The 12824-nt window shown below is 50.0% G+C and overlaps 2 protein-coding genes across 3 annotated transcripts in view; one reads left to right on the forward strand and one right to left on the reverse strand.

Annotated features, from left to right (window-relative positions):
* Tpst (tyrosylprotein sulfotransferase) overlaps nt 1-12824 on the forward strand; it is a 307475-nt gene that overhangs the window by 154088 nt on the left and 140563 nt on the right. The gene's annotated exons all lie outside the window — the stretch shown is intronic.
* On the reverse strand, nt 967-10482 carry LOC146196065 (uncharacterized). The gene is made up of 3 exons (XM_084596911.1): nt 8924-10482; nt 4486-6147; nt 967-1063 (listed from the first exon to the last, which is right to left on the reverse strand). Exons 1-3 carry the CDS (start codon nt 10294-10296, stop codon nt 967-969), a joined length of 3132 nt encoding a protein of 1043 aa, XP_084453037.1. The 5' UTR covers nt 10297-10482.

Consider the following 12824-nt stretch of genomic DNA (forward strand, 5'->3'; position numbering starts at 1 on the left):
GCTGGCTATTTGGCGCATTACTGAAGTTGCTTTATAGCGGAGACAGACAAGCATAGAAAGGAACGAAGTGAGAGGACAGAGCGCTGACTAATGTTGCGTTGGTACTGCTCCGGTAGCGGACCAACGGGTAGCGAAAAGCCGAGTCAGACGTCGGGCTGCATGCACTTCAATATTGGGCGGTGGTCACCCAAGCAGAGACTGGCCGAGAGTTAGAGAGAACTTAATGAAGGTTTATTTACATGGTGAATCTGAGAAGGTACACACAGAGAGCACTCGTGCTCTCGTTTTTAACAACTTTTTTGTCCCCAAGTACCTAGTTGGGGAATTTTCTAGTTCGTCAAAGTCCAATCACATTTGAGTTCCTGATATGCTGACATTCGGGAACCGCCCACTAGAAGCGTCCTCCCAGCGCACTCTTTCCACTTTAGCGGCACGATGGCGACTCCGCCGGGGGAAGTCAGGCCTGGGGGTCCCAAGGAGGCTTGCTGGCTGTCCAAGGTCGGAACCGCGCGCCACCCACGCGGGCCCCTCGCGCGGGAGCACTCCGCGGGAAAGGAATGCGGTGACCGCTCTTCTCCACGGGGGGGAAGATGACCCGCTCTCTCTCCTCGGTGCTAACACGCAGGCGCCGCGGCTCTCTGTTTCCAAACACAGGCGCGCCCGCTCTTCGGCGAATTCGTTAGCGCCTCTGCGCACAGTCCTCCGGACACAAACTGGGGCAACTGCTGCCGTCGCTGCCGATATGCGACACCGCGTTGCTGCGTCCTGGGTGGTTCTGGTCCACGAACTCCGAGGTGGTCGCGTGCAGTCTTCTTAGAAAAACGGACGCCCATCTCGACACGTGCACCGTCTCGTTACTCGGGAAGTTCGAAACGTAACAGCTTCTCCGGCGGCGGTTGAAGATCCCGATGCACAAAGGTCAGCAACCATTGTCCAGAGGGATACACGATGTCGTTCTGGTTCGGTTCACTGTTGCTGATGTTCTGCTGCCTCCAACGGACTCTGCAGCTCCTCGTTGCTTCTTGTCAAGACTATGGAGGGCTTCTTGATCTCTGCAGACCAGCTCATTCACAGGAAAGACAGCATCAGTTTGAACAACACGAAAATCACAGCCGCAAAGACGGCAAGCGCCAGGACTCTCTCCACGAGATCCACCAGGCTCTCATACCAATATTACTTTAATCCTTTTACTACTACTTCAGCACTTGATACAACCAGAACATTATTCATTCACACAAACACAATGTTCAAGATTAAAAGAAAAATGGTAATTATGCAAACGTATGCCAGGAAAAAAAACATATCCAAGCCAGACTCACCGATGCTATCAATAACACCAAAAGCATCGACTTAAGTCATCGGCATTGCCGTTAGATTTACCGTGGCTCTATCTTTCGCTTTCCGAGCAGGCTAGTTAGACAGCGCGTGTCGGACAGTCTCTGAATGACTTCCGCTGGGCTCTCCCATTGTACTTCCAATTTATTTTTCTGGGACGGTTTTAGCACCATTACCGCGTCTCTAGCTTCAAGACAGCGTGATCTCGCTGTTCGGTCATTGCACTGTTTGGCCCTCACCTGCGCTTTACTCATTTCGCCTCCCGCGAGCTCCTGCCCCTTGTGCAACCTTTCAAGCAGCGCGAGCACGTATTCGACCATCGTAGGGTTCTCTTCCCTGCCCTCACGCGATTCCCGAAGAAAGCGTAGTAGCGAGCGCAGGGAGCGGCCGTTGACCATTTCGGCCGGCAAGAACCCCGTGGCCTCATGAGGCACGGTTCTCAGCGCAAACATTGTTGCATGCAAACAGGCATCCCAGTCGGTTTTGCGATCAAAACACAGGGCTCTCAGTATGCGTTTCATTACCGAGTGCATCTTTTCTACCGGGTTGGACTGCTGGTGGTTGTCGTGACGCTGGGGCTACGTCGACCCGGCCTTCACTTGGTAGCGTGCAGAGACTCGGGGTTGAAGAAGGACTGAATCTTCGAAGTTGGTAAAATATATACAAGCAGGTTTACTGGCACTTTGAGAAAACGTATTTACAAGAATATTTACATGAAAAAGAAGGGTACATCAGCAAAATGACAAGCGTTAAGAGTTCATAGCGAGAAGCGACTGGATGAGCCGTTTACCCAGGGCCCAGAGCGACATTTCGTGCTCTGCAGCGTCCTTAAAACCCCCTATGTCCAGCCCCTCTCTGAAGATGCTGACCAACCAAATCCAGGGCACGCCCCTCAGGTATCGGCATCCAATCGAACACATCACTGCACTGATGGTCTGAAGCACTGACTGGTTCGGCATTCATTCGTTGGGCGTGATCACTTGTTGGCGGGAAAAGCTTGGGAACGGCGAGGAGAGGAGGTACATTTCTATTCTTCAGCAAAGAAACCACAGGCTGGTTCTGACAAGGGGTTTTACTTCTCAGAAACCCGAGTGCACGTGGCGCCGCATAGGGCTCCCAACATGGTCCCTTTTCGACAATTGCAAATCTTTCCTGCATTCCCGGGAAATCACTTAATGGCCGTATGAGTCATGCTCCTTTCTTGTCCTGCACGTCAGCGGACATGTCACTCTGTCGTCTCCTTTGGATAGGAGGCATTCATCACTGGAGGATAGCACTTCTCGACTGGAAGGGTGAACAAAAGAAAGAAAGCACTTCCTGCTATTTCCCTCAGGGGGACGTTTCTTTGTGTTTTTCCAGACGTTCTCTTGACAAGGTCAATTTGGCATTTGCAGGTTGTCCACAAAGCAAAACATGCTTACAAAACAGGATTCCTGGAAACAGGCTCACTTAGAGCCATTGGACCATCACCACATATTCACAAAACTTATCCATGCCCACAGGCGAACAATAGAGCGCGCAATTGCGGATGCTTGGTCGTAACAGCCTCCTCCCCCGCCAGAAGAGTCTCGGAGGGCAGCAGTCCCAGCTGCTGCATGAAGAGACGACTTAATGGCCTGCACGTGAACGCTTGAAGCTCGCTGTTGCTTGTCGCGTTGTCTTGATTGTTGTAGGCCAAATTGCTCGAGCTGTCTGAAACTCAACCACATGTCGAAGCAAGCACTCGGCTCCCGTCTGAAGAGACCAGGTCAAAAGAAAACTGCCATTGTTGTTCGAGAAAAGCCCACTCTCAAGACGTTCAGGACCCACTTATTCCTAGAAAACCAAACGTGCTGCTTTACATAGTCACACATATACAAGCGCACGAAAAAAAAAAAAAACCTGATTATCAATTTGGATACATGGTGAGGAACATCTCGGACCGCTTAGAAAGACCGGCTAAGCGCGTCCGCATTCCCATTTAACTTCCCCTTTTTGTATCTTATTTCAAAATTGTACTGCTGTAAAATCAAGCTCCACCTAAGAAGGCGACTGTTCTTCGATGTCGCAGTTTGCAGCCAAGCCAGGGGACAATGGTCCGTCTCTACGGTGAATTTGGCCCCTCCAAGATAGCACTGCAATTTTTGAATGGCCCATACAATGCAAGCGCACTCTTTCTCTGACGCGCAATAAGCCCTCTCTCTAGAACTCAGTTTTCTGCTCAAGTAGAGCACGGGGTGCTCATTACCGTCGTCATCTCTCTGGCAGAGAACAGCACCTAACCCTCGATCACTGGCATCACACTGGACCGTGAATTCTCGGTCATAGTCTGGAGCTCGCAATACCGGACGGCTAATCTGCACAGCCTTCAGGTTTACGAAGGAGGCTTCCTTTTGTTCGTCCCAGACTACATTTGTCGGTTCTGTCTTGCGGAGAGCGTCGGTCAGAGGGCTAGCCAAAGCTGAATAGTTAGGGATGTAGTGATTGTAGTATCCCGTCAGACCCAGGAATGCTCGAATTTCCGTCTTCGTGCTCGGCCGCGGGTACTCTGCTACCGCAGAAATCTTAATCTCGCTGGGTTTCCTGAAACCCTGACCTACATTGTGACCCAAGTAGTCCACGGTCGCCCTTGCCAGGCAACATTTCTCGGCCTTTACGGTTAGTCCAGCTTGACGCAAAAGGCTCAGTACAGCTCTTAGATGTACCATATGGTCCGCCCATGAGTCGGAAAAAACCGCAATGTCATCTAAATAAGGCACCGCGAATGTTTCACACCCCTTTAAAACCCTATCCATGACTCGGGAAAAACAAAATGGAGCATTTTTGAGCCCGAAACTCATCATTGTTGGCTGGTAGCTGCCCGTCGGAGTGACGAAAGCCGCGTATCTGCTGGCGCGTTCAGTGAGCGGTACTTGCCAGTATCCTCGAGTAAGGTCCAGCGTCGTCACATATGCCGCTCTACTGACCTGTTCTACTCTCTCCTCAATATTCGGAATAGGATACACTTGATCCCTGGTGAGAGAATTTAGCTTTCGGTAGTCTACCACAGGCCTAGGGTCTTTACCTGGAGCTTCTACTAAGATCATAGGCGAAGCATAATCGCTTTCCGAGGGTTTTATTACTCCCAATTCCAGCATGCGAGTTACTTCCCTATCCAGAATTTCTCTTTGCCTTGGAGAAAATCGGTAGCACCTTGATCGCACTGGCACGTCTGAAGTCAGCTCAATATCGTGCTCAGTCAAATCAGTTCTGCCTGGCCTGTCCACGAAGCAGGCCTCAAACTCTGTCATTATCTCGCCCAGATCGGACAGCTGGGATTTCTTTAGTTCTCCTCTCTGCTCCGTCTTTTTGAGAAGCTCCTGAGCGTTGCTTCCTTTTCCGCTGAGGCAAATCAAGTTGTCCCCCATCTCCTCGGGAAGGTTTAACGTTAGATTTACCACGGCTTCCCTCTGCACATAAGGCTTCATAAGATTGCAATGATAAATGCGCACTGCTTTACGCCTACCGGGGAATTTCACTTCGTAGTTAGTGTTAGAAAGCTTTGCAACGACTTCATCAGGTCCTTCCCACTGTACTTCGAGCTTATTCCTGAGATCATTGGCTTGCTCCATAGCTAAGTCCTCTCGGGTTCCACTTAGAAGTCTCGTGAGATTGCTAGACACCGGCGGCAAGAGGTTACTCTCTAGAACGTCCTCATTCCGTGTCTTATCAAGCTCACTTTCTAGTTGACTTATCTGAGATGCCTCGCTCTCAAAGTTTTCTGACCCGCTATCTTCCGCTTCGACCACTGTTTTAACTGCCGCTTCCTCCGCTGTGGAATTTTCTGGTATGAGCAGTGTAGCTAGTTCTCGCGCCTTTGAACGTGTTAAGGCTTGCACAACTCTGTCTCCGAAAAGGATGCCCCTCTTTCGCAGCAGCATGTCCGATTTGTTGGAGAACAAATACGGATAGCACTTAGGAAGCTTTCCTGAAACGGCAGCCTCGGTTGTTAATTCGCCGAAAGGGCCCTCGATGACCACGTTCGCGATCGGCAAGCACACACTCTGTTCCTCCACTACCTGGCGGATCCACGCACACTGTCCTGTATAGTCGGAAGGCGACACATACGCCGGATGGACAACATCCATCGTTGCGGCCGAATCGCGCAGTACCTTGCAAGGCTTCCCGTTGACTACTAGGTCATGCAGGTAGGGTTCCAAAAGCTGCATATTTTCATCGCAGTCACTGACATACGAGAAAGCAAACTTTTCTTTCCGGCAGTTGACGGCAATGTGACCCTGCTCATTACACCTAAAGCATGTGAGCGGCTTCCTAGCCTCAAACTTATTCTTTGTGTTCTGCGCGTTGGTCACTTCCCCACTTTTCTCACTGCCGTCCTTTCTAGGGCGTTTGCCTGAAGAAGCCTTCCTTTCTTCGTTTGCAAATCTAGCAAAGTGCCTTTTCTGACGGTTACTCAACTTGGGATTGCGGGGCCTATCCACTGCTGGGTTGCTGAATTGTCGGCGCGAAGCATACTCCTCAATGAGTTCAGCAGCTTCAGTTGCCGACTTAATGTCGCCTCGGTCCTGTAACCAATTTCTTTCTTTTTCTGGGAGGCAGTTATAAAACTGCTCCAAAAGAATTCGCTCGACTACAGCGTCCCTATCACTGTAGGAATCAGTGCTCTTTAGCCACTCGCCCAAATTAACTCTTAAATTGTAGAGGAATTCAGGGTAACTCTCGTCCCTGGACTTAGTAGCTTTCCGAAAACGTTGTCTGAACGCCTCGGCGCTAAGCCTATACTTTCTCAGAAGGCAAGCTTTGACCTTCTCGTAGTTGTCCGCGTCCTCCTTGCTTAGCCGCGCGACAACCTCCGCTGCCTCGCAGGGCAGAACCGTCAATAATCTCTGAGACCAAGTGTCTCGCTGGAAGGACAGTTTTTCGCAGGTTCGCTCAAAGTTAGCCAGATACAGACCGATATCCCCTGATATCACATATGGCTGCATGTACTTTGACATCTTGAAATCTGCCTCCTTGTTGAGACGAGGTACCGCTAGCTGGGGACAATCGCCCGACCTCTTGCTCAACTCTAGTTCTAATTTCCGGAGCTCAATGTCTAGCTTTTTTTCCTCTCTTTCCCTCTCACGTTCGCGCTCCTTTTCCTCTTTTTCCCGCTCTTTCTGCTGTCTGAGCTGCTCCTTTTTTTGACCGATGAGGTTCCATGCTTCACTGAGCTCCTCATCATCGGTTCCCAAATCTGTGATTGCCTTTATAATCAAAGGTTTTCGTGCCAAACCACTTGTATCAATTCCCAATTCCTCACACAATTGCAACAGTTCCGGTTTCTGCAGCTTTTGTAGGTCCATGATCGCTCCGAGTGTCGGCTACTTCCAAAACAACAGTGCAAACTACCAAACCTAAAGGCGTTTCAACACTTTTTACCAGTTCTAAAATCTAACCCTGTTCTAGAACCTGGTCCACATCAGAAGAAAAGCCAAGCACTCACCCACACATGCGATCGATGTTCCGAGCTGCTCTCTTGTTGGCCGATTGTTGCGCCTGCTTGTTGCTTGAGATGCCACCTCCGATCACAAGGTGTTGTGGCTTGTAGCTTCAGATCCACCTCCAATCACCAGATGTTGTGGCTTGTAGATTCAGATCCCACCGCTGCCACCAGTTGTCGTGACGCTGGGGCTACGTCGACCCGGCCTTCACTTGGTAGCGTGCAGAGACTCGGGGTTGAAGAAGGACTGAATCTTCGAAGTTGGTAAAATATATACAAGCAGGTTTACTGGCACTTTGAGAAAACGTATTTACAAGAATATTTACATGAAAAAGAAGGGTACATCAGCAAAATGACAAGCGTTAAGAGTTCATAGCGAGAAGCGACTGGATGAGCCGTTTACCCAGGGCCCAGAGCGACATTTCGTGCTCTGCAGCGTCCTTAAAACCCCCTATGTCCAGCCCCTCTCTGAAGATGCTGACCAACCAAATCCAGGGCACGCCCCTCAGGTATCGGCATCCAATCGAACACATCACTGCACTGATGGTCTGAAGCACTGACTGGTTCGGCATTCATTCGTTGGGCGTGATCACTTGTTGGCGGGAAAAGCTTGGGAACGGCGAGGAGAGGAGGTACATTTCTATTCTTCAGCAAAGAAACCACAGGCTGGTTCTGACAAGGGGTTTTACTTCTCAGAAACCCGAGTGCACGTGGCGCCGCATAGGGCTCCCAACATGGTCCCTTTTCGACAATTGCAAATCTTTCCTGCATTCCCGGGAAATCACTTAATGGCCGTATGAGTCATGCTCCTTTCTTGTCCTGCACGTCAGCGGACATGTCACTCTGTCGTCTCCTTTGGATAGGAGGCATTCATCACTGGAGGATAGCACTTCTCGACTGGAAGGGTGAACAAAAGAAAGAAAGCACTTCCTGCTATTTCCCTCAGGGGGACGTTTCTTTGTGTTTTTCCAGACGTTCTCTTGACAAGGTCAATTTGGCATTTGCAGGTTGTCCACAAAGCAAAACATGCTTACAAAACAGGATTCCTGGAAACAGGCTCACTTAGAGCCATTGGACCATCACCACATATTCACAAAACTTATCCATGCCCACAGGCGAACAATAGAGCGCGCAATTGCGGATGCTTGGTCGTAACAGTGGTACACTGAACTATGGATTAATTTAATCCCACACTTCTCCAGGAAAGTTGTATTCAGTGCGCTGGTAAGAACAGTCCCCTGATCTGACTGTATTTCAGCGGGAAACCCAACCCGTGCGAAAATGGACATGAGTGCGTTCACAATTTCCATTGAGCTTAACTCCTTCAGGGCCACTGCCTCAGCAAACTTGGAGGCAGGACAGATTACTGTCAAAATGTGGCTGCAACCAGTCTTAGTCTGTGGAAGGGGACCAACAGTGTCGATCACGAGTCGTCGAAATGGCTCCGTGATCACAGGCACTAGCTTCACTGGGGCTCTCGCCTTATCTCCCGGCTTGCCCACCCGTTGACATGTGTCGCAGGTCCTTACAAAATTTTCCACCTCCCGAAAACATCCCGGCCAGTAATATTCCTGCAACAACCGATTCTTTGTTTTCTTGAGCCCTAAATGACCTGACTGGGAGCTCTTGTGAACCAAGTGCAAAAGATCACCGCGGTAGCGTTTTGGTACGACCAATTGGTCGACCTGCACTCCTCTGCGATCACGATACTTTCGATAAAGTATTCCGGACCTTTCTAAGAATATCACGTTTTTCTTCGCGATACCTTTACTCTTCATGTGCCTAAGATTCTGCAGTGTGGAATCGGCTCTTTGCTCGGCTATCAGGGACGATCGGTCCACCCCCAGCAATCTTTGCAAGCTGTCAGATGCCGGTGTTATGAGAAGCTCACCGCAGGCCTCTTTAAACTCCATACCATCCTCGTTAGTCGGCGCGTGGATTGCCTCTGTCGTGTCTAACGGCTCATGTTCTGCCGCATCAACGCCACCTGACGCTTCCAGTGTGCTGGCTTTAGCAGTCCAGTTTCTTGCTTTCGAGCGAGTCAACCCTTGGGCAGCCCCCTCTCCGAGCACTAGTCCCTTCTGCTGTAACAGTTGGTCAGATCTGTTCGAGAAAAGATAGGGGTACTGCTTCGACAGACTGGCCGACACAGCAGCCTCCGTATGAAGTACGCCAAATGGACCTTGAATGCTGATGTTAGCGATTGGAAGGCACACGCTACCGGCTTCCACCGCTTGTTTAATCCATGCGCACTCTCCAGTGAAATTTTCTGGCTCTACATACGAGGGATGAACTATATCCATTGTAGCTGCCGAATCTCGAAGCACGCGACACGGCTTTCCGTTCACAACGAGATCTCGGATGTATGGCTCTAGAAGCCGCATATTTTCATCGTTGCTGTCCACTGACGAGCAAACAATCTTTGGGCTTTTGCAGACCGCCGCTACATGTCCGGGCTTTTGGCAATTATAGCATACCAATGGCCGTCTCTTTTCAAAAGCATTCTTTTGGCGGTCTTCTGCTTCGGGCGCTTCTCTTACAATCGCCTTTTTTTCTGCGACATCTGCGCCTCGTGCTTGCTGTTTCTCTTTTAAAGGTTGCCCTCTCCATCCAGCTGCTTTCCTATTCTGGTGTTCTTTCCTAGGGCTTTCCTTTCTGTCCAGCGCACGGCGCGACACAAACTCTTCTGCCAGTTCTGCTGCCTTCGAAACAGTCGCAACTTCCGGCCTGTCTTGCACCCAATGCCTTACATCATCAGGCAAGCAAGAGTAGAACTGCTCGAGTCCGAAGCACTGCAACATTCTTTGGCTTTCGTCATAAGCTTTAGCTTCTTTGAGCCATTCCCCCAAGTTAGCCATGAGCTTATACGCGAACTCCGGGTACGACTCATCATTCTCCTTTTGAGCTTTGCGAAATTTTTGCCGGAAAGCTTCCGCTGACATTCTATACTTTTTGAGCAGACTAGATTTAACCTTATCGTAATCATCTGCATCTTCTTTAGTCAAGCGGGCTATCACATCTGCCGCCTCACAAGGTAACAGTGTTAGCAAGCACTGTGGCCAAGTTGCTTTGCTAAACCCTGCCTTCTCGCACGTGCGCTCAAAGTTTACCAAGAACAGACCTATGTCCTCTCCTTTCCTATAAGGTTGCATAAGGTCTTTCATGCGGAACGACTTGCGTTCTACTGTGCCCGATGCTACGCTCTCATCACTTTCATTTCGAGCTTTTAGCACCTGCAGTTCGAGACGCTTCAGCTCAAGTTCCTGCTCTAAGCGCTTACTCTCTTCAGCCATGCGTTTCTCATTTTTTTCTTCTGCTTCCCTCTTTGATTTCTCTCTCTCAGCAATCAGCTCCAGGCATTCCGAGAGCTCATCGTCGTCTGCCTCAAGTGCCTCAATAGCCTCAATGATATCTGGCTTTCTCGTTTGGTCCTGAAGATCCAAACCCAGACTTTTGGCCAACTCCAGCAAAAGTGGCTTTTTCAACACTTTCAAATTCATGGTTATCCCGAGTGCTGCAATTTCTTCCTTTTAGAAATCTCTTATCGTCACGTACTTTCAAGTCCCGTGCTAACGATAAACAATTCCCACCACCTTTGTAAACTTACTTACTACAAAGCCTGGTAAAACCTCAGTGAAGAAAAGCCAAGCACTCACCGAACCTTGCAACCATGATTCCAGCGGAGTCCATCCCGACGCTGCCAACCAGCTGTCGCGTTGGTACTGCTCCGGTAGCGGACCAACGGGTAGCGAAAAGCCGAGTCAGACGTCGGGCTGCATGCACTTCAATATTGGGCGGTGGTCACCCAAGCAGAGACTGGCCGAGAGTTAGAGAGAACTTAACGAAGGTTTATTTACATGGTGAATCTGAGAAGGTACACACTGGAGAGCACTCGTGCTCTCGTTTTTAACAACTTTTTTGTCCCCAAGTACCTAGTTGGGGAATTTTCTATTTTGTCAAAGTCCAATCACATTTGAGTTCCTGATCTGCTGGCATTCGGGAACCGCCCACTAGAACGTCCTCCCAGCGCACTCTTTCCACTTTAGCGGCACGATGGCGACTCCGCCGGGGGAAGTCAGGCATGGGGGTCCCAAGGAGGCTTGCTGGCTGTCCAAGGTCGGAACCGCGCGCCACCCACGCGGACCCCTCGCGCGGGAGCACTCCGCGGGAAAGGAATGCGGTGACCGTTCTTCTCCACGGGGGGGAGATGACCCGCTCTCTCTCCTCGGTGCTAACACGCAGGCGCCGCGGCTCTCTGTTGCCAAACACAGGCGCGCCCGCTCTTCGGCGAATTCGTTAGCGCCTCTGCGCACAGTCCTCCGGACACAAACTGGGGCAACTGCTGCCGTCGCTGCCGATATGCGACACCGCGTTGCTGCGTCCTGGGTGGTTCTGGTCCACGAACTCCGAGGTGGTCGCGTGCAGTCTTCTTAGAAAAACGGACGCCCATCTCGACACGTGCACCGTCTCGTTACTCGGGAAGTTCGAAACGTAACAGGGGTCGCGTGGGCCGATATGACAGGTATATATTACGAAGACGCCAAGAGTTAGCCACTCGACATGGGTCGTGCGCGCAAACAATGAGAATAAGTGAGAATGAAAATAAGAACAATGAGAAAGGATTGATGAATTGCACTTATAAACTTGTTTCTGACACGTGTTTGTACATGTTTTCCTTGTATGTGTGTGTATATAAGGAGAGAAGTACTTGTAATAAACAGTTCAAAGTTCTCGTACGTACCAGTCTTGTCTTGTGTTGGAGAGAAGTACTTGTAATAAACAGTTCAAAGTTCCCGCACGTACCAGTCTTGTCTTGTGTTGGTGATTTGTCTCGACTTAAAGTTCACCGCGCCTACATGATGAAGAATAAGTGCGTACAAATCTTCTTGCCATCTGTTTCGCCGTTCTCTTGCTTCGCCACACTTCGCCGCCGGGATATCCTTTTTCCTCTGTGTTGAAGCCGACTTCTCTGCAGACTTGTTAAAGGGAGATAAACCATTGGACACGCAGAGGCCGACGGTGTCGACAGCACGTCAAGGTGCGGATCAAATAGCTAGTGTGTGGAGCTTACATTCATCAGCCAGCAACCCAACTCTGCAACGAGGAACGGCAGTGCTCATTTTAGAAAATTTCGTTTTTATTAGCATCTCCTGGTAGAGGTGAATGGCCTCCGCGAATTCGCTTTCGGGATTGTTCAGCGAACGTTGCGTAACTTAACTACCTACAACTTCGTTGCTCCACACTGGCTGAGCTGTATGTTGAGAGTGAAGACTTAAATTGTGCCTGGCGGTGCTGGTCAGTGTGGGCTTCGGTCGTCTCTGGGGCTTAGTGCGAATTTGCACTAGTGGGCGCTCGTATGAAGTAGCGAGTTAGTATTTCCAAACGTAACTCATTCATGCGAGATTGCTGTATACTAATAATCCTTCTTCGTGATCTGTGGAATGCATTGGCCAAAGAGTTGGGCGAATGTCCCCAAGTCGTACGTTTTGCTTTTGAGCCTTTGTAATGGAGAAGAGGCGGAGGGCTTCAAATCTTCGAAGGCGCCTTCAGTGCGCCATTATACTGGTCAAAACCAGACCCCATGGCCTGCGGAAATGTAAACAAACCCGTACATCCGATGGTGTCCTGCTTTCCATTGGCTGTGCCTTAGCTTCCTGCATGCTGTGGCTCGTACTTCTCCGCGCCCTCATGGCTTGGTATTCGAGATTGGCTTAAGGAGCCTCGCAGTGTTTGTGTCGACCTAGGCCCTTAATTAAAAGAAGAGCCAAGGCTATAGCTCTCGCAATCGTGCACATTGAGCGCTACGAATGGAATCCGGGCTTCACTGCAGCAGATGTGTAATTTATGCGAAAAACGGCCATCGTCGAGCTTAAGTGGGACTCACGTTTGAACTATACCAGGATACACAGCTAGGCTTCGATGGATCTGCACACTTTGAGATGAATGAAAGGAATAACGTCTCGGCTTTCCTTGTTCTCTGTTGCTAAATCAAAGGTCAAGTTTCTTTCAGTCGACTCCCTGCAGTCAA

The sequence above is a fragment of the Amblyomma maculatum genome, chromosome 3 (genome assembly GCF_055883805.1).
Source record: "Amblyomma maculatum isolate TAMU_Amacu chromosome 3, ASM5588380v1, whole genome shotgun sequence".
Classification (NCBI taxonomy): Eukaryota; Metazoa; Arthropoda; class Arachnida; order Ixodida; family Ixodidae; genus Amblyomma; species Amblyomma maculatum.